General features: G+C 31.3%; 3 protein-coding genes across 4 annotated transcripts; 2 read left to right on the top strand and 1 right to left on the bottom strand.

The window, feature by feature from the left end:
- The first annotated feature begins 742 nt into the window (after positions 1–742).
- LOC129895202 (acid phosphatase 1-like) lies at positions 743–2,087 on the top strand. Its single transcript, XM_055970883.1, has 3 exons — positions 743–1,193; positions 1,415–1,624; positions 1,722–2,087. The coding sequence occupies exons 1-3, from the start codon at positions 802–804 to the stop codon at positions 1,894–1,896; spliced, it is 777 nt and encodes a 258-aa protein (XP_055826858.1). The 5' UTR covers positions 743–801; the 3' UTR covers positions 1,897–2,087.
- Positions 2,088–14,964: 12,877 nt separating this feature from the next.
- Positions 14,965–19,278, top strand: LOC129895992 (protein OXIDATIVE STRESS 3-like). Of its 2 annotated transcripts, XR_008767893.1 has the most exons (3): positions 14,965–15,383; positions 15,503–15,861; positions 16,011–19,278. XR_008767893.1 is itself a non-coding variant. In XM_055971798.1 (2 exons), the coding sequence occupies exons 1-2, from the start codon at positions 15,106–15,108 to the stop codon at positions 15,795–15,797; spliced, it is 573 nt and encodes a 190-aa protein (XP_055827773.1). In that variant the 5' UTR covers positions 14,965–15,105; the 3' UTR covers positions 15,798–15,989. The 2 variants fall into 2 exon arrangements, 1 of the variants encoding a protein (XP_055827773.1); XM_055971798.1 differs by lacking the exon at positions 16,011–19,278 and having other exon boundaries at positions 15,503–15,989.
- Positions 16,121–18,741, bottom strand: LOC129895990 (uncharacterized). The gene is made up of 3 exons (XM_055971796.1): positions 18,656–18,741; positions 16,507–18,413; positions 16,121–16,414 (listed from the first exon to the last, which is right to left on the bottom strand). The coding sequence occupies exons 1-3, from the start codon at positions 18,720–18,722 to the stop codon at positions 16,322–16,324; spliced, it is 2,067 nt and encodes a 688-aa protein (XP_055827771.1). The 5' UTR covers positions 18,723–18,741; the 3' UTR covers positions 16,121–16,321.
- Positions 19,279–22,212: the final 2,934 nt, after the last annotated feature.

Below are 22,212 nucleotides of genomic sequence, written 5' to 3' on the forward strand. Positions count from 1 at the left end.
AAGTGCAATACTTAAGAGTTAAGATGATGTGAATGAAATAAAGAAGAGGGAGTAGGTACGTTCGAGCCAAAATATTGCGTTGTCGAGGGACCAGACTAAAATTGAAAACGAAAATTATAGGTGGAGATCAATCTTTATGTTAGATTAATTATTTCAAAAAAGAATAAAATGGTCGATCCTAACTTAAATATTCTTCGTTTTAATTTATTTGATTTTTTTATTTGACTAAAAAAATTAAATAATTTTTCTAATTTTAACTTTTCATATATCATATTAAAGATCATAAATTAAAAAAATATTCATACATTTGATATATTTTAAATTTAATATTACAAAATATAAACGGACAAGGTAATACTTTTTATTTTAAAGAAAATGTAATCAGTGACAGACAAAATAAGTTTATCTATTTGATCCCGATAACCAAACAATTACTAGACCTTTTAATTCTACATATGGATAGCACAAACACCAAATAATTTTAAAACGTGTATTTATTAAACGAAAAAATAGAAGGTGTCTATCTTTTTCTTTTAATAGGTAAATAAGATGTGTATCTTTTTCTTTTCATAGGTAAATAAGATGTGTATCTTTTTCTTTTCATAATAAAAATTTGAACATTTTGACCGACATGATACAAGGTAATTATTGGTTGGAGTTTAAAATTTGAAGCGATGGCACGTAAAACAAGTGTTACTAATTCACCACCTTTTCATGAGAATGAAAGGAGCGTCATTTCAAACTTTATTTAAAGGAGGAATCATACATCAAAAATGTTATAACAGTAACAAACCATACAACATGAGTTTCATTTTCTACTTCCTCCTTATTTCTATTGCTGCAAAATCATCCCACGCAGATTCTATTCCCAACCAAATCCACCCTCTGCACCCGAAAACCGGGTCCTCCGGCGGCCACGTGCCTCAAATCAACTGCTGGAGCTGGCGTTTGGCAGTCGAAACCAACAACATTCAGGACTGGAAATTAGTGCCCCTTCAATGTGAAGATTACGTGGGGCACTACATGCTTGGCAAGCAATACCGCGACGACTGCTACAATGTAATCGCCGCGGCTATTCAGTATGCCAAGACACTCAAAATTGCCAAAGATGGCAAGGATGTTTGGGTTTTTGATATTGATGAAACCACTCTCTCTAACCTTCCTTATTACGCTCGTTCTGATGTCGCCTTTGGGTAAGTTTTCCATTATATCAAAACAGATCAAATCAATAAACGATCATGATCCAATCGTAGCCATCCAAGTTTGCTTGGGTCAAGTAATGAGTCATAGAACAATTCGCTAAATTAATATTTGGTTCATAACTTAACCTGTATAAACTTGAGGATTGATTAAAAAAATGTGTTAATTTTTGGTGTACTTTGATTAAATAAAGTGTACGTTCAATTGTGATCAGGGCAATTAAATTCAACGGGACGAAATTCGACGAGTGGACGAGAGAAGGAAAAGCCCCACCAGTACCAGGAGCTCTGTTTCTGTATAAAACATTGTTGGGTATGGGTATTAAACCAGTATTTATCACCGGAACAAAGGAAGAGTTCAGACAAATAAGAATTGCCAACCTAAATAAAGTTGGCTACAATTCATGGATTAGGCTCATCTTGAAGTAAGCACTCTTACTGTAAGGTTCATAGATTATTATTTTTTCTGTTCCATGGCTCGAACCTGAGTTTTTTTTTAAAATTCTAATATAATGGGTGCAGGGGAGTAAATGATACGGGATCATCAGTGATGTACAAGTCTGGGAAAAGGGCGGAGTTGGTGAAAGATGGATTCAGAATTGTTGGCAACATAGGAGATCAATGGAGTGATCTGCTTGGTGACTTTTCTGGTTTGCGCACATTCAAATTGCCAGATCCAATGTACTACATTGCTTGAAACTTGAAACTGATCGAACCTTGCTGCTTACTTGTTATATCTTTGCGTCATTTTTAATTAAGATATGTATTTGGTTTTGATTCTTGAATGTTCCTTATAACCGCTGCCTCTTTTTTTCTGTATTTCATAATGATTGTGCTAAATTACGGGTGGCAAAATCAAATCCAATCCGCCCAATTCGTTTAAGTTTGGATTGATTATTGATCCGTCCATTCATTAGCTCAATTCATTTCAACCTATTAAAAATTGGGTTGATATGTAATTCGAACTGACTTATGAGAAATTTTGTTAAAAATATTTTAAATATGTTATATATAACCATAATAAGAAAAAAAGGTACTAAAATAGTTTAAAAAAACAGATAAAACAATTAAACTCAGTAAATATTAGGTTGGATGGGGTCTTTACCCGTTCTATAATTCATTACCTTATCTATTTTGACCCAAACAAATTTGGGTTAGATTGGGTTTTGATCCACTTGTTGTCTTATCCCATTATGATCTTCCAAAACTTGACCCAACCAGCTCAATTGCCATCCTATACTAAAAAAATTCACGATTCACAGTTTGTGCATAATAAGGTCACCAATTCTTATTTTGAACTAATAGTTCAACAACTTACACAATATGATCTTTGTAAGCGAACCATATGATGAGAAAATCATAGAGATAGCTGGCATATATTAAATTTCATCACAAAAAATAAAAATCATCTTTGATATTAAGGGATGATGGATCTAACTAATTAAACTAAAAAGGCGAAATTCATTGGTGCCCCCCTAAAGTTGGCATCAACTTTCACTTAAACACTTCAACTAGACTAAACGTTTGGTTCAGCTATATCAGGTATCGTTAAAGAGGGCAGAAAATAATCCAGAGATAAATTTTATCTCTGAGGACAATATTGAGCTCATGCATCTGGATGTAGCTGATTTCTTTAATTTTCTAGAAGTAAATATAAATGTTGATAAGCCCGATAATATTTAAACAATTCTCTTTGTTGTTGTATGTATTAAATATTATGTTTATATTTTTCTAGATCCATGTAATAAAATAAAATTTTGTATAATAAATTATGTATTAATTATAATATTTACTTTCTTTCTTTGTGAAGAAAATATGAAAATGCCTCAAATCTTATTTGGATCAATGATCAATCAAAAATATATTTGTGTAATTGATAGTGGAATAACTCATGCTATTTTTAAAGACGAGAAATATTTTTCCAACTTGCGTAGAAGAACATCTAATGTTACTACTATATCTGACAATTTCAAAATGATTGAAGGCTCCGGAAGAGCTACTATAATTCTGCCTAAGGGGACAAAAATTGTTATAGAAGATGCACTATTCTCTTCTAAATCCCCAAGAAATTTGTTAAATTTTAAAGATATCCGCAGAAATGAATATCATGTTGAGACAATAACTGAAATAAATACTGAATATCTTGGCATAACCAAAAGTGTCTCAGGCCAGAAATATATTTTGAAAAAATTACCAACTCTATCATCTGGCTTATATTATGCAAAAATTAGTGCAATTGAAGCACATATGATCGTAAACCAGAAGTTTATCGATCCAAATACATTTATGCTATGGCATGATCGAATAGATCATCCTAGATCAATAATGATGAGACGAATTCTTAAAAATTCAACTGGACATCCGTTAAAGAACCAGGAGATTCTTACAAATAATGAATTTCATGTGTTGCTTGTTATCAAGGCAAATTAATTGTTAGACCATCGACCCTGAAGATTGGCATCGAATCTCTTAATTTTTTAGAGCGTATACATGGAGATATATGCGGACCTATTCATCCACCTAGTGGATTATTTCGATATTTTATGGTCCTAATAGATGCATCATCTAGATGGTCTCATGTGTGCCTGTTATCATCTCGCAACCTGACATTTGCGAAGTTGTTAGCACAAATAATAAGATTGAGAGCGCAATTCTCAGATTATCCAATTAAGGTCATTCGCCTTGATAATGCTGGAGAATTTACATCCCAAGCATTTAATGATTATTGCTTATCAATTGAGATAAAAATTGAACATCATATTGCTCATGTTCATACTCAAAATGGCCTTGCAGAGTCATTTATAAAGCGCCTACAATTGATAGCAAGACCTTTACTAATGAAAATAAAATTTTCAATTACTGTTTGGGGTCATACTATCTTACATGCAGCAGCACTTGTATGTCTCAGACCTACACATTATAATAAATACTCTCCGTCATAATTAGTATTTGGTCATGAACCAAATATAGCCCATTTAAGAATTTTTGGTTGTGCGGTATACGTGCCTGTAGCACCACCACAACGTACAAAAATGGGCCCTCAACTAAGGTTGGGCATATATGTTGGGTTTGACTCACCCTCCATAATTCGATACCTTGAACCATTGACTGGAGACTTATTCACTGCTCGATTTGCAGATTGTCGGTTTGATGAAACACTTTTCCCGCCATTAGGGGGAGAGAAAAAGGAACCCAAAAAAGAAAAAGAAATTGCGTAGAAAGTTTCATCACTATCACATTTTGATCCACGCACCTGCACATGTGAGCTGGAGGTACAGAAGATCATCCACTTACAGAAAATAGCAAACCAAATGCCAGATGCATTTACTGATTTGAAACGGATAACAAAGTCACATATCCCAGCAGTGAATGTGCCTATCTGTATTGATGTCCCAAAAAGACCATCTACTAGTATCATAGCTTCTGAATCCCAAACACGCCAGAAGCGTGGTAGACCATTGAGATCAAAGGATAAAAATCCTAGAAAGAGAAGCGTAAAAAATAATCAAAATGATACTACACAAAAACCTCCCGGAGAAGGTCAAGATTTGAATACTCCTGATATTTCTGAAGAAATCAGTGATCCCGAGACTCAAGTGAATGAAGAACTTTCATTAAGTTCTACAGGTGATGAGATAAATCTAGATCGATCAAAAATTACGGTGGATAATGTTTTTGCATATAATGTTGCAATTAACCTCTTGCAAGATAGTGAAAGTCTTGAGCCTAAATCCGTCGAAGAATGTCGACGTAGATGTGATTGGCCAGAATGGCAAAAGGCAATTCAATCAGAATTGGACTCACTTGCTAAACGTGAGGTTTTTGGACCTGTAGTCCAAACCCCTAAAGGTGTAAAACCAATTGGCTATAAATGGGTATTTGTACGAAAACGAAATGAGAAAAACGAAATTGTAAGATACAAGGCGCGCCTTGTTGCACAAGAATTCTCTCAAAGACCCGGGGTCAACTATGAAGAAACATATTCACCCGTTATGGATGGAATATCATTTCGATATCTCATCAGTCTAGCTGTACATAAAAATCTTGATATACATCTAATGGATGTAGTTACAGCCTACCTTTATGGTTCACTTGATAATAAAATTTACATGAAAATCCCAGAAGGATTAAAATTTCCTGAAGCATGTAATAAGTCTCGGGAGATATACTCAATAAAACTGCAAAGATCATTATATGGTCTGAAACAATCAGGGCGTATGTGGTATAATCGCCTTAATAAGTATTTAATAAATGAAGGATATATAAATGATGTCATTTGTCCATGTGTTTTTATTAAGAAAACGGAATCAGAATTTGTTATACTCGCCGTTTATGTTGATGATATAAATCTCATTGGAACCACTAAAGATGTCCAAAAGGCAATTGAATATCTAAAGAAAGAATTTGAAATGAAAGGCCTGGAAAGACAAAACTTTGTCTAGGTCTGAAATTGAACATTTAGCAGATGGGGTTTTTGTCCATCAATCTGCCTACATTGAGAAAATCTTAAAAAGGATTTTACATGGACAAAGCACATCCATTAAGTACTCCAATGATTGTTCGATCACTTGAAGTGGAAAAAGATCAATTTCGACCTCCAGAAGATGATGAAGAAATTCTTGGTCCTGAAGTACCATATCTCAGTGTTATTGGTGCACTTATGTATCTTGCTAACGCAACTAGGCCTGATATAACATTTTCTGTTAATTTTCTAGCAAGGTATAGTTCTTCCCTAACGCGAAGGCATTGGAACGGTATCAAACATATTTTGCGATACCTGAAGGGTACGATTGATATGAGTTTGTTTTATACTAACAAAAGTTGCGCAGACCTTATTGGTTATGCAGATGAAGGTTATTTATCGGACCCACATAAAGCCCGATCTCAAATAGGCTATCTATTTACACACGGAGGAACTGCTATATCATGGCGATCTACAAAGCAGTCCATAGTTGCTACTTCTTCAAATCATGCTGAAATAATAGCAATTCACGAAGCAAGTAGAGAATGTGTGTGGTTGAGATCGATGATACAGTTCATCAAAGAAAGACGTGGCCTGGAAAATGATGTCAAAGTACCCACAATTATATTCGAATACAATGTTGCGTGCATAGCTCAATTGAAAGGTGGCTTCATAAAAGGAGACAGAACGAAACTTATTTCACCAAAATTATTCTTCACACATGATCTCCAGAAGAATGGTGATATTGATGTACAACAAGTTCGTTCAAGTGATAATCTTGCAGACTTATTCACAAAGGCATTACCAACATCAACTTTTGAGAAATTGAGATATAAGGTTGGAATGCGCCGTCTCAAAAATATCAAATGAAGTTTTCATCAGGGGAGTAAAATACGTGCTACACTCTTTTTTCCTTAACCAAGGTTTTGTCCCACTGGATTTTCCTGGTAAGGTTTTTAATGAGGCAACACTCAATGCGTATTACCAGATATGTATATTATTGTAAAGTACTTTTATAGAAGCACATTACACGTGGACATTCAAGGGGGAGTGTTAAGTGGACTGTCCACTAGACATATATAATTGTCCACTAGGTTTATAGTTTAATAAAATGGGGCCCACTGATAGTAGGAAGCCCACTTATTATCTTCTATATATATTGCTAATTGACAATGCAAAATAGACGAACAGATTGAGAACAAACGTTTACTGCAAAATTTATTCTTTTGTTTCACTTGTTATTTCTTATTTTCTCCGCTTTATTTCGATAAGTCTTGTTTATTTTACAATATTTTTTTATTTTTTTGTTGTTCTTCTTCTTCTTCATTTTTGTCATCATTTCTTCTTTTTCTTTTTCTTCTTCATTGCGTGTTCTTCTTTTACAAAATACAATCTTTCTCCATTTTCTTCAACACTCATTTGCCCAAAACCCATAAATTCTCCTCCCCCAATCTTTCCATACGATTCAAGAATCGTTGATAGACTTGTTCACATATTCACTAAGTCTCTTGATTCATCAAAAAACCAAGAACTTAATGAGTTGAGTTCAAAGATTACTACTTGTATTGTTGAAATTATTTTTAAAAATCTGATAAATTGGAGAATAGCCCATTTGTTTTTTAATTGGACTTCAAATTTTGTTGTGGGTTATTTAAGATTTGAATTCTTTAACAATTTCAAAGAAAATAATTTTAGATTTGTATTAATCTTGCCGAAAAAAATGGAGGTTCGTCGGATTTTTTGATCCAATTTGATTTATATTTTTGTTTGCCATTATAGCTCCATTTTTTTCTCTTTAGATGATATGGATAGAGTTGAGTGGGTGTTGGAGGAGAAGAAGATTTGGTGGGGTTGGGGAGGGGTTGGGGTTGGAGAAGATGACGGCGAGGTGGGGGAGCGGTTGGGGTTGGGGTGCGTAGGGTTGGAGAAGATGACGGCAGGGTGGGTGGGGTTAATAGTTGTTAATTTTTATTTTTAAAAAAAATTATTATTTGGATAAAAAAAGTCACATGTCATCAAATTATTGGTCATTTTTTCTATTCAAAACTCATTATTTGATAATTATTTTTGATATATATATATGCCACGTGTCTTTATTTAATTTGTTGTTTTTGACATGTCAGGCGAGTGCATTATACACACTTAATATATTTTGGCGATTGTCAAAAAAGTGTCAAAATGACACATCGGAGCCTTAATTGAGGTGTCTAAAATGAATAAAGCCTAGTTCAGGTATTTAAGTAAAAATTAATGTCAAATTTAGGGGGCCACCGATGGATTTCGCCAATTAAAAAAGAGAGAATAAACGAGAATGTATAATAGCGTGACATGAGAAATGGATCAAGCCCCAAAGGGCAACATTGTATCCAGAAGGAGAAGATCAATCTGAGCCCAAGCCCATCATGACCTTTCAAAATCAAGGGCTCCTCCACATAACTTTTCTTCCTTTGTCCCCATCCCTTTTTCAGTTTGAGCACGACTAATTTGCCAAAAAAAAAAAAAGGATAATAGAAGGTAGAAACACTTTATCAAGGCAGGGCCATCTCTATGTTTTGATAAATGAGGCATATGTCTTAGGTTTTCAATTTTGAGGGTCTTAAATATTAATTATTTATAATAAAAAGTATGCATTAAAGAAAGATCATGTCATTTTATTCTCTTTAATTTCAATTAAATAAAAGAAATCAAAAAAATATTATTTTGTCTTCTTATATTCACTCCCTAACACTAACATTATTTTATTCTTTTTAACTACTATTGTACTCTTCTTCTTCAAATTTACAAATTTATGATAAGTCAAAGTAGTACTCTATAAAAAATATGAATTAATAGTCGAAAAGTGTTGAACAAAGTGAATTGTATTTTTTTTTATTTCTTCTTAATTTTTCAAGCATTACAACAAGCATATTAACGTGGAATATACCAAGTCGTCAACTTCTTAAATCTGATTCTATGGTTCTAACTCTTATTTTTATTTAAAATTTGTCAACTTATTATTTACATAATATGTTAATAATTCATATTAGGATTGTCTCGGTAAAAAAAATTCAATATTGATTTGATAAAATCTTAGCTAGCTAAAACTAATCATTGATAAAAAAAACGAAGAAACTAAATTATTTATTAAAAAATATTAAGTAATAATTTGCATTTAAGAAGTGTAGAAAAATAAAATTTTAATAAATTCATATGAAATATGTTTACATTTTAGGCCTCTAATTGAAATTTCAATTTAGGCCTTCAATTACATTGAGGTTCCCTATACCAAGGTCTATTTCATTCGTAGGTTGAACTCTTCGATTTTTTATTAAAAATTAAAAAAATATTTATCACATCACCATAACTTTTGATGGTCACTATTTCTTCTTCGAATCAATGTTCACATTATAATTATTCAAAAAGGAGGATCATGATAATACTTTAATTTCAATTTATGGATCGTCGTTTTATTGTGCATGAAATTTATATAAAAAAAGTTTTTAAAATTTATAATATTTAAATATGTTGTAAAATTTTAATACCTATAAAAGCATGATATATAAAATAAAAAGTTTTAAATTAAATCATTTTTATATATAAAAAGTCAATATTATTTTTAAAAAATTAAATGAAATAATAATATATTTTGATGTTCTAAAAGGGAAATTTCTCAAACCTGTTTTGAATAAGTTTTTATTGAGTGAACGATTTATCAAAAATAACATTTTTATGGTGGGCCTCTACGTTCTATGTTGTTTCTTTCCTATCATTAATTCTTCCATGCAGAGGCTGCAACTCATAACAATATAGAAGAATCATTGGTTACATCCTTTTCGTTTTGATTAGACAAAAATTTTTGTGGTCTATACTAACCTTAGCCAATTGGTCATCCATTAATGTACCTTTACACCCCATCTTAAATCTCTCTTTTTTTAGGATAATATTTTAACGACATATCTAGCTGCGATTCGATAAAATATTATTAATGTGTTACTATTTTAATAATTTAAGTTTTCTTGAGATTAGAGAGGGATAAAAGAAAAGAACTCCACTACTATTTGAAATTATTTAACTTTATTGTATAATATTACTTTTCCGTTGTTCAAGAAATAATTTTATAGTCCAAAAGAATAAGTTTGTACAATAATCAAAAGTTAGAACAATAAATTTCGAAACTTTTTTCTGGAAAAGGTTATCCTTTTCTTCAAAAAACATTTGATCTCACTCTTTAACTCACGACAATGCAATTTATTTTTTTATACTAATAGAAACGACTTACTTCATAATATGAATTTGCCCAAAAATTAAGAGGTGTTGAAAATTATTTGAAATATGTATTTTTATGAATATAGTAGTGATAAATATGGATATAACATTCTGAAAGTATTAATATGATTGATAAGTTTAATTTCTAGAAAAAAGTAAGATATCATGTTGACACAAGCCAAACAAAGTTGACTACTCAATTTGAAACCGAGTTATTTGTAGCTTATCTTCTTTCATTTGATTTGATCAAATCTTTCTACATTTCTAGAAACTATTTAACAACTTTTCAACAAGTTCAATTATTGATATTTTAAATCATATATTTGAACCCTTTTTTTTTTTTTAACAAACTCAGCATGATAGATGATAATAAATTATTCAATGCATTTGCTTCTAGTAAACGCGCTAGGCAAATTAAATATCCTTTTAATTTACGAAGATGAAGACGGATGTAGTTATTTTCCTTTTATTTGCGTTACGTGATTGAACTTTTACGATGTATGAGTGTTAAAATTACTTGAATTTTTTTGAGAGGAAAGTACCTTGATATGGAAAGGAGAGGAGAGTCATCATAGGGACAGCGGCGGATGCAGAGGGGTCATCGGGTTCACGTAAATTCATGTTTTCTTCTCGAGATCATATATTATAATTTTATACTTTTTAGAAAATATTTTAATATAGATATGTGGACTCACACTTAGTATCATATAATGTAATATTGAGTGCACCTCTCTGAATGAGGTTAAAAATTTGAATCTTATACCTATCTTATTTTATTTTTCTTTCTATAATTAAGTAACACCTCTCTAAGTGGTTATTGGTAGTACTTTTTGCGTTTTAACTGATAATTCTTTTATTTTGCTTTAATCTTTCAAAATTTTTAGATTTATCATATTGGAAATTATTGATTTTTTTAGCACTGTATAATTTGTATATAATTAAACCAAAATGTGTATTAAACTAATAGTACTATATGATATAACAAACAATCAATGAGTTCAATTGATCTCAATACCTTCAGCATGGAATATAACTATATATATATATATATAAAAAAAATACTATTTGAAATAGATAAGACTTAGTTTTGAACCTATAATTTAAAATTTAACCAATTTTTAGTGATAACAACTTAAATATCAAACCGATCAAATTTATATTTTAGATCCATCTTTTGTAATAGTGTACCCATTCTTTCGAAATTTTGAATATGCCTATAGGGATATAAAGGCGAAACTCATCGGTGACCCCCTAAAGTTGGCACCAATTTTCACTTAGACACTTCAACTAGGCTTTGTTCATTTTAGACACTTCAAGTAAGGCTCCGATGTGTCGTTTTGACACTTTGTACTGACTTGGCACATTGCGTGTATTGCACCCATTTTAAGCGCGTGAACAACGTTTTTTTTAAAAAATAATATATTTCTTTTGTTGTTCTTCTTCTTTCACTAGTTTCAAGTTTGAAAAAATATATATAACTCGTTTTTCCAATAAACTTTTTTGTATTAACAAAATTACTTTCTTTTTTTTACAAAAAAAAAGTTAAATTCTGTTCAAGTACACACTTCAGATTCAAATAATTTTTAAAAACATTTTTTCAAATATTATTTTTAATATTTTTTTTTGGTCAAAATGCCTAAAAAAAAACTTTGGAAGGTCTCGCAAATTATAGCTCCATTTTTTTCCTTTTAGATGATATGGATAGCGTTGGGTGGGTGTTGGAGGAGAAGAGGATCTGGTGGGGTGGGGGAGGGGTTGGGGTTGGGGTGGGTGGGGTTGGAGAAGATGACGGAGGGGTGGGTGGTGTTGGAAGACCACTGATAGGGTGTGGGGGTGGGGGTTAATAGTTGTTAATTTTTATTTTTTTAAAAAATTATTATTTGGATAAAAAAAAGTTACGTGTCATCAAATTATTGGTCATTTTTTCTATTCAAAAGTCATTATTTGATATTTATTTTTGATATATATATGACACGTGTCTTTATTTAATTCACTGCTTTTGACACGTCAAGCGTGTACATTACACACACTTAATATATTTTGGTGATTGACAAAAAAATGTCAAAATGACACATCGGAGCCTTACTTGAGGTGTCTAAAATGAACAAAGTCTAGTTAAGATGTCTAAATGAAAGTTGGTGCCAACTTTAGGGGACCACCGATGGATTTCGCCGGATATAAAAGAATACGTATACAAAAACAAGAAATAGAAAGGTTGATGGATAAGAAGGTCCATCATATCGTTGCAAAGTTGTGTTGATATACTTTTGAATAGACCTCTTTCTCCAATCTCTATGTACTTTTACGTATGTGTTTCTTTCAATCTTGTTTTGTTTGAGTGGTAGATAAAGTTTTGATGAATCAAACCTGTGTACGTAATTATTGATATATGATCTATAAAACTCAGTTATTTTGTTAATCTAATAATAATTTTTTTAATGATGCACACATTCAAATTTAATTTAATACAAAAATTAATATAACCTAATACACTTTGCTTAATTTTAAAAATTATTGATAATACATCATCTCAAATTCGGAAAAAATATAAGAATTTAATAAATTTTGAACTATATATGCATATGAAAAAATAAATAAATTGACGCATTTCAACAACTTGATTAAAAAAAAATGCACTATATAATTCTATTAAATATAACATCCAATAAAAAAATCACAAATATTTCCTTGATATATGTGTTTAACGAAAATCCTTATTAGTTTTTTCCAAACAAAATAATATATAAAACTTATATGTTTATGTAGTCGGGTTTTTTGTTAGTTTGGTTTGAACACTCCCTAGGCCATAAGTCTTTTACATTATAATTTATATACAGACTTTTGACTTTATTTTCTATGGTATATGAAAAATGGTTGAAACATCATAGGATTCTTAAACAAAGCCCAAAATATTGACATTTTCAAAATACAGTAATGTTCCGTATGAGGAGACTAACGAGTAGGACTACTTCCACGCTTTTTCTGTGTAAATAAACTATTCTTGACCACCCCCCATTTTATTTTTATTTATTTTATGCTATTGATAATTTCAGAAATATAAGTCTATCCTTTACGTAATATATTTTATGGATATATTAGATTTTTCATTTTATCCCGTCCGCAAATTTATAGTTACATTTTTTTTGATTTACCAATATTAAGATCGTGTGATTCTTGATCTATTTAATTGATCACTAAAACACACGCTTCATAGAAATTGGTTGTTATTTATTAAAAATCAAATCGAAATTGGTAATTTGGACTAAAAAAAGTTATTGATTTATCAATAATAAGTTATTGATTTAGCGATTTAGGTAATAATTTTAATTTTTTTTTATTATTGAGTTATCGGTGTTTAACGTTTTTTTTACGGATTAATTGATAAGATGATAGTAAATTAAATAATTATATTTATACTATTTGGTGTATAAAATTCTTGACTTAGAGTTTAATTTTATACTTTATTTCAGTTTATTTCAAACTCTCAATTATTCTACAATATAACAGTGTTTGTGTTTTGAATAAGATGTCATTTGTAAACTCATATGCATGGTTCATTTGATTTGTCACCTTATTTCTAAATAATTTTTTGTATCAAATTATAATAATTAAATCAATAATCAAACCAATAATAATTAATAATCAACAAATTAATATCTTAATAGTTATATAACTATCTCCAAATCAATAATGTTAAATCATAAACATCAAAGTTTATCCAAGTAGTCGTTACTCCGATATCTTGAGTAGAGGTGTACATAGATCGGATTGGTTCGGATTTTTTACATACCAAACCAAATCACTTGTATCGGGTTATTAAATATACAAATCAAACCAAACCAATAGAAGTCGAGTTTTTTGATATCATTTTTTCTCAAATGTTTTGGGTTTTTTCGAGTTTCTCGGATTTTTCATAGTATCTAATAAAAAACACAGAACAGTGCTTCTTAAAAAGAGTTCTAGTATAAAATATCAACACATAAGATGGAGGCAGAACACTGTTTGAAGTTTTAACTTTATAATATAACTTTATACGATGATTTTTTTAATATTATTTAGATGAGCTTCTTTTATGTATAACATAATTTAAAAATAGTATATCTATAATCGGGTTTGTTTGGGTTCGGTTTGACTTTTTTAGTTAAAACCAAATCAACCTTATAATGGTCGAATTTTTTTCCAAACACCAAACTAAGTCAAACCAAATTATTAGTTAATTTTTTTTCAATTTAATTCAATTTGTCGATTTAATACGATTTATTAATTTGCTATGTACAACCCTAAGGGTTGTTTCAAAAAATTTGAGAAGGATAAAGTAGGTAGGAAAAGTGGCATGCAAGAATGGCCCCCATGTCTCCTAGTCAACGATTATATCTACAACTTGCTTCTTATCGTAAAGCAGTAAAAGCACAATATGCTTTTTATTATTTTTATATTTGTGGACTTAGCTGATGACTCAGATACTGGTGGCTAATATATATCATAATAATAATTTCATAGTCATAGAGCTTATCCTCTTTCTAACTTAGTGCAATTTTAAAGTCAAGACATTTATTTCAAACCATACGACAAGATAATGTCGAATCTCTGGATAAGGCCTTCTTATATTATTTTTTTCATTCAATTCAAAATTATTATCTCAATCAAAAATTCCTTTACTATCACAACAATGTTCCATTTTCTTGCCGTGTTACCTACTTCACTTTTTGACACGTGTACGAGCTCAATTTATAAATTCAAATGAATTCAATAATTTTTTTAAAAGATCGTTTATTTATGTTAAAAGTTGTTACGTATATGCAAAATATTAATTGGAAAGTCAATAATGAAAACGGAAATTCATAAATTTCAAATTTTAATTTTGTATTTGTGCGTGTAACGATTTGTGTGGTTAACATTTGTTGTTTGACAAGTGTCGGTAATTAGTTGGGGGTGTGACGCAAGTTTCTGTGTTCTTAGCTGTCATAAAGTCTTAAAAAGTAAATGTTAATTTATATCCACACATTATCTTCTTCTACATGCTCACAATATATAAATGCCTTTCTAGAAATCACAAACAATCCCATGTTTTCTATTGCATGTGTCTATATGTATAAAAGATAAAGACTAAAGCTTTTTGCTAACTCACACATTGTTATTATTATCTTCTTATCTTAAATCTGCTTATCCAATTTTCAAGAATCAAGAAAATTTGATCACATGGAAAAGAATCAAGATCAGCATGAATTATGGATGATAGATGAAGGACATGAATTAGATCATCATGGTGAGATTTGTGATAACATGAGCCACTCATCTTCATCATCAATTTCATCATCCATTGGTGAAGGATCATCAAACATCTCTAATGGATCTTGTTGTTCATCCTCACTAGACACAACAGATGATGCATCTTCATCACCCTCTTCTTGTTCACCTATTTCTGATGATGGAGCTTTGTATGACTTATCATCCCTCATGTCACAATTACCCATCAAGTAAGTACTCCTCTTCGTAATGTTTGATTGGTCACGAAGTTTAAAAAGAAAGAATCTTGTTACAATGAGAAAATTGATGGTGAAAAGCTTATAACTTTTTTGATGTTTATGAATTGCAGGAGGGGATTATCTAAGTTTTATCAAGGGAAATCACAGTCTTTTACATCTTTGTCAAGAGTGACAAGCTTAGAAGATCTTGCTAAGAAGGAATCACCTTTCAGGAGAAAAATGAAGTCTTGCAAGAGCTATGGTGCTGGATTAGATTCTTACAAATCATACACTCTTCCTAAGGCGACAATATTGAAGAAAGCCTCAAGGAACTCATCATTTTCAGCATCTTTTACTAATGGAAAGGCAAGTTTTATCGGCAGGAGCAGGCCCCCTCTATTTCCTGTGCAAGAACATAGGATGTAGTGTGTAGTGGAAAGAAAGAAAATAAGGAAAGAGTAGTATTTATTCAAGCAGAGAGATTTATCGAGTAAGAAAGAGTTGTGTATACTTCAATTTCGGATATGTTATTGCATTTTTGGATTATTATTTGGCTTTGTAAGTTCAATGGAGACTGACAAGAAAAACAGTGATAACAAACTCTATTGTTGTTTTTAATTTTCTGAAATTGTTCTGCAGATATTTGGATCCCATCAGAAATTCACATCCCAAAAATCCAGAGAGAATGGGAATTGATCTTCATTCCCTAACTTAAGTGTAGATACTGAAAATCCTCAAGACCAATAGAGTGAGATCAAGATAAGTGAATTCTCCATTGAAAGTTAAGATAATTATTTCCTACAAGTTACATATCCAATGCTTTTTGCACTTGATACATACATTAGTACATAATTCCTAGAATTTGATCTGAAAGAAGACCAAAGAATATGAAACAACAGAGATGCTGTTTCCACTAAACAAACAAAAACTCCTACAGTAGATTGAATCATTCAAGGGGACATGCCAATACGATCTCGAATTCGACTTGATCTCCTTACTGGGGTTGTCAACACCTTCTTGATCTCTTCTCCATCTTTCTCCACCTGCTTTTACAAGTAAAATAGTTAGAGATTGTAGCTTTTATCCTAATACAAGGAAGATCTACACTAAAGATCAACTTAATTTTGCAGCATACCTTTTTCTTCAAGATCTTCTTCTTTTCAGCTGTAAAGCTTCCATATGATGGAGAATCTGTTATAGAATGATCCACAACAGATGGTTGAGCAGGAGGTAAAACACCACCTTTAGATAAATTAGTGTTGCTCCCTTCTGCTTCAAGCATGCTGTTTTTCCTAAAACAGCTTCTAAGGGAGCTGCTGACTTCTCCAACAATCATTTCACCTAGTAGTTCAATGTTTGGTGCACTGATGTGGCTGATCTCTTTCGATGCTTCTTCCGTTGGTCCACACAAAGATGAAGCTTGTGTAATGGATCCAATGGCAGGTGTTCTCTCAAAGTGAGAGTTCCTGCGATTTTCTGAGGGATCATTCAGTGGTTCTTGCAAAGATGAAACCTTTACAGAAGCTTCAGTTTTCCTCTCTAAGAATTCACCTTCAATACTAGCAATAACACTAGAAGTTTTGGGTATTGCAGCTTGAGGAGTTCCAATTGAAGCTTTTGGTTTCCTTGTAACATAGATGATAACCAGGGAGGCCATCAAAATCACTGAAGCTGCTGAAACTCCGACAACAATAACAGTGTTACTTGGTCCAATTTTTTTGACTTCAGCATTCTCCGACTCTATTTCAGTGCCAAGATTGCTGATTTCAACTTCTGTTTCAATTTCTTCAGCTCCTTCTGATACTGTCTCTGATATTTCTGCTTCATCAGCTTGTTCATGTGAGATCTTTTCAACATACTCAACCTTGTTGTCATCTTCTGCTAGCTCAAATTTGGGCTCATTTGCATTAGTACTTGAAATGTCATCAGTCAATACTTCAAGGTTCTCTTGCTCAGGATCTTGCTTCTCAAGAGCTTGATCCCTCTGCAGCTGATCATCAAAATCTCTAACTTCTTCCTCATCCACTTCATTGGAATTAGTAACTTCATCAGCAGTTGTTGACATGGTTTCCTCCTCTTCATCACCACGTACAACACTATGAATAACTTCGACCTCCATGTCGTCCTGATCAATATCAATATCCGCACTCGGTCCTTTCTGTGGTTCAGTTGTTTCCTCCATTTCAACACTTTCCACTTCCAACAGCTCCAAAATATCTTCAACAAATTCGACTGCTTTAAGTTCATAATTAACCTCTCTTTGACTCAATTCCAGAAAACCACTTTGATAATACTCTGGCTCATCCACATATACACTTCCAGTCCCATAAACTTCGTGGAAAACAGCTTCAAAGATGTTCTTGCGAATCATATCGCCAGAACCTGAACTCACCACGGAGTCCATGGATGATAAATTTGATCCTGACAGAAAGAAAACAACCAGTAAAAGCAGAATCTTGAAAACCCCTTTCAAACTCCATTCCTGGTCCACTTCCTCTTCTATTTCTTCTTCATCATCCTCAATGCTATCCTCCACCAAATCTTCATCATTCTCTGGCTCCAGGTTACATTCTTCTGGTAGATTTGAGGGATCTTGAGTTTGCTGCAATGACCCTTGATTATCATCAGATTTCTGAAGATCAAGAACGGTCCCACGACGCCTATTCGGCTGGTATCGAAGATACTTAGGCCTAGGGCCGAGGTCATTAGTAAGAGGGTCATATGGCTTATAGGAGGAATCAACAACAGAGTTGTTTTCTTGATCATTGTCAGATTCAGATGCATAACTGTAGGAGGAAATAGGTAATTTTCCAGAACGATGCGAGGTCGAATTTAGGGAACTGGTTTTAGACCCAAGATTTGAGGCTTTGTGAGGAGGAAGGCTTTCACAAGAGCTGGAAAGTTCGTTCCTTTCTGCCAAAATTTTCTTTCGAATTGGAATTGAAGCTTTGGAAGCTGCAGATATGGTGGGTGACATGAAATTCTTAGTCACGGGTTTCTGGTTAATAAGTGGCTGCTCATTTTCATTCGTTTCTCTTGACTCTGTTAGTAGAAAAAAGAAAGCATCATCAACAAAATAAGATAAGACAATTTGTGATGAATACAGCTAAACTATAAGTATTCTTGGATTTCAAATTTTACTTCATAGTCGGATCTTTTCACAGTAAACATATGATATTGTAGACAGTTGGGGTTTTTAAAGAAGTTGATAGGGTTTCAAGAACCCAATTTATGGGCGAACTTAATGAGTGTAAATATTCATGATTAAGGGAATAACAACATACCAGAAAGCGAACGACTGGGAGAGCTCAATGGTGAAGTCCCTTTCCGTGCAGTAGTACCGATATCCATGGTGGACAAATCAAATATAAATTTCTTCAGATTTCAGAAATTGCTCCTCTTTCCAACTTTTTTTGAAAAGTTTTGGTATATATGAACAGTTGGGGGAGTAACAAAGGAATGAAGAAGATGACCGTTAAGAGTAGGTAGCATAACTATTTTTAAACCTGAAATTTCAGAAATATGACCGTTGGGGCATGTGGGCTGTCAGCGTGATTTCGTATAACTTACGAAATTCAAAGGGCCGCGAATGGCCCAGTCCTTTTGGATATGCAACTGAGTTGGGCTTTTGTGTTGATTATAGTTTGGGCCAATATTAACTTTTGAGCTTCATGAAAATTCTTTTTTCTTTGCCCGTGTCTGGCGTTCTGAAGATTCGTTTTCGGATGTGGAATGAAAGGTGAACTGCGAGATCTCAGGTTAAAATTTATTATAATAAAAAAATATTATATAAAGTAGTGATTCCGTGGAATCAATAGAGGTAAAACACAGGAGCGGGGCTAGAATATGTTATTGATTGGATCGAACCTAGTAACTTTGGTTTCAAGTTAATGTTTGTCTTTAGTAACTTTGGTTTCAAGTTAATGTTTGTCTTGAGAAATTCATTGAATATTTATATTTTATTAATTTACAAAGAATATAATTTTGAAACCATAAATTTTAAATCGTGACTTTGTCTTTGAATATATGCAAACTGATTCGAAAACAATAAATGTTATGCGATTGTAGTTAGGGGTGTACATAGATGGGTTTGGTTTGATTTTTCATTAAAAAATTATCAAATCAATTATGTCGGTTTATTAAACTTATAAACCAAATAAATCAATCTAATGTCGGTTTTTTCGGTTTTTATTTTAGTCGGTTCTTTTGGTTTTCTCAATTTTTTTTACAATCACACTGTGATTGAAAAATAGATTAAATTGAAGAGGTTGTTTTCTTGATTGTGTGATTTAATGTCGCATTTCAAATTTTTAGCTGAAGGTTGTTCCCTTAATCGTGTGATTATATTGCTTAATGACATTTCAAAAACACTTGAAAAAATAAATAAAAAAAAATAAGATATACAATGTCATCTTCGAGACATTGTCTTAAGAGAACATAGAAAAAACTTACGAAAAGACACAACACATGTCAATTTTTTTTAGTCATATTACAAGCCTAAATATGAAATAATATATGTAAACATCGAGAGTTATAAACTAATTTAACAAATACTTACAAAAGTATATTATAATAAATATTTTTTGTGTGTATAAAAAAAATAACTATATATATATATTATGTTGGTTTGATTTGAATTCAATTTGATTTTTATTTTATTAATATCAAATTAAACCAACAATGATCGATTTAATTTTTTTCAATGCCAAATCAATCAAATCAAACCATAAATATATATTTTTTTTGATTTGCTTTGATTTGACAATTTGGCTTACATACCTTTAATTGTACCATGATCGCATCCATGAGAAATGGCAATTCAAGGGTCAACGATGGTACTTATTAAAGTTGTGAGTGGTCAAAGTAAAAGGTTTAAAAGTCAAAGTAAGAGTTTTAAATGTCAAACCTTTTGCTTTGGTAAATGGTAATGTAGTGGTCAAAAATACAGAATAGTTGAGAGACTCTTTCGTTTTATCTTTTTTCTAATAATATTGAAAAGTAAAGTAAAAGAAAATGAGAATTTAATAGTATTAGAATTTATGCACGTAATTTCCATTTTGATCAACCTAAGAAAAAGGTCTCTAATTTGGTGTATCCCATTCATATTGTGCTTTATAGGTGACTACATCATCACCTCGATGCATTTCTACCCTTTTTAAAAAAAAATAATTATAATTAGAGTAATAATTAAGAGATAAAAGAATTTTTGAATGATTTTTTTTATTACAAAAATTTTCTAGGAACATATAAGTGTGTGTTTCGAAATTGGAGATAATAGATTGATTACTTCTTTATCTCTATAAGGTCTGAATTTGTAATGTTAGTTTGACCTTCATATTATATATTGTTGTATTCTTATTATTAGATGAAAATGTCGATGTGTTTGAACAATGTATTATTTTGTTAAAAAATATAAGAAAAAAAGAGAGGAAAATGTCATATATATTAATAGGATAAATTATAGTCAAATATCATTTAGACATATAGTTTATTGAATATATATACAATGTATAAATAATGAATATTTTATACATATAATATACTTATTTATACACTACATATACAACAAAGTGTATCAATAGTCATACTTCAGCCATATTGATAAATTAGATGCTTGAAAAATATATTTATGTAAAATTTTCATATTAATAATATATGCAGCTTAACCAAATAAATATATTTCTAAAATATAAAAATTAAAAACAGAGAAAGATACCTGATGTGATATTTCTTATATTGCCCTACTCCCATCCCAACAAACGTAGGGGAAAAGGGACGTTTTTGGCTGGCTGCTCTTACATCGACATCCCACAAAATATAAAATCTTGGGAAAAAATAAATTTGATGATAAATTGGTGCAAATTTGTTGTTCTCCACATTATATATGAGCAAATATAATAAGGAAAGAATGAAGTGTTCATTTAGAAAAAAAGGTTGGCTATTCCTACTTCATTTGGTTGCGAATAATTCATAGGTACTATTTATTACCATGCTTGTCGAAATTCAATATATACATAGCACATGATATATATAAATAAATTTATAAATCTCAAATAATTTCTTATATTTAAGGTTTAAGTTTAAAATAATCTCATTAAATATTTTTAATTATTTATGTTTATAATAATTGAGCACTTTTATGTAACGACCTTATTTTGTGACTTTTGTTGATTTTCCTATTTAAATTTTAACTTTTATAAATAATTTATGACTTGTGAGAATGAGTGACATGATTTTCATGTTAATGAAAAAAAAATATTTTATATATATATATATATATAATCTGATGGCATTATGCCATCAGAGGTAAACGAGAGAACGAGAAAGCGGAAGAAATTTTTCTCATCCGTTTTATTAAATTTTTATGTGATTATGAATATATTTTTATATGACCCTAGCTGAAATTTGGGGGTCGAATAATGATCCGTTTAGCTGAAATTTGACATGTGAATTTATTTTATCATGAGTGAACATAATCGGAAAGAAAATTTCAGATTTGACTTCAATGACTGGATGACTTTTTGACCTAATTTTTTATCCGAAAATAAATATAGCAATATGGTTGTCATTGAATTCATATTCTTATGAAGATTATGTATTTGAACAGATTTTGATCATTCAAAAGCGTTACGAAAGGCTCAAGCTTTAAAGTGATTATTCAATTTAATTGAGCCAAGTGAATTTCAAAATCTCAGTTTAAACTTGTAGATACTTGTATTTTCGTGTTATGTGTACTGGGGGTAATGAGAATTGAACTAGGTTGTTGACTGTATGATTGACCTTAAAAATGGAGATGAGGGATATAAAATGGTGATCCAATGGCATGTATTGGTGGAATTGA

Source organism: Solanum dulcamara, chromosome 7 (assembly GCF_947179165.1).
Source record: "Solanum dulcamara chromosome 7, daSolDulc1.2, whole genome shotgun sequence".
Taxonomy (NCBI): Eukaryota; Viridiplantae; Streptophyta; class Magnoliopsida; order Solanales; family Solanaceae; genus Solanum; species Solanum dulcamara.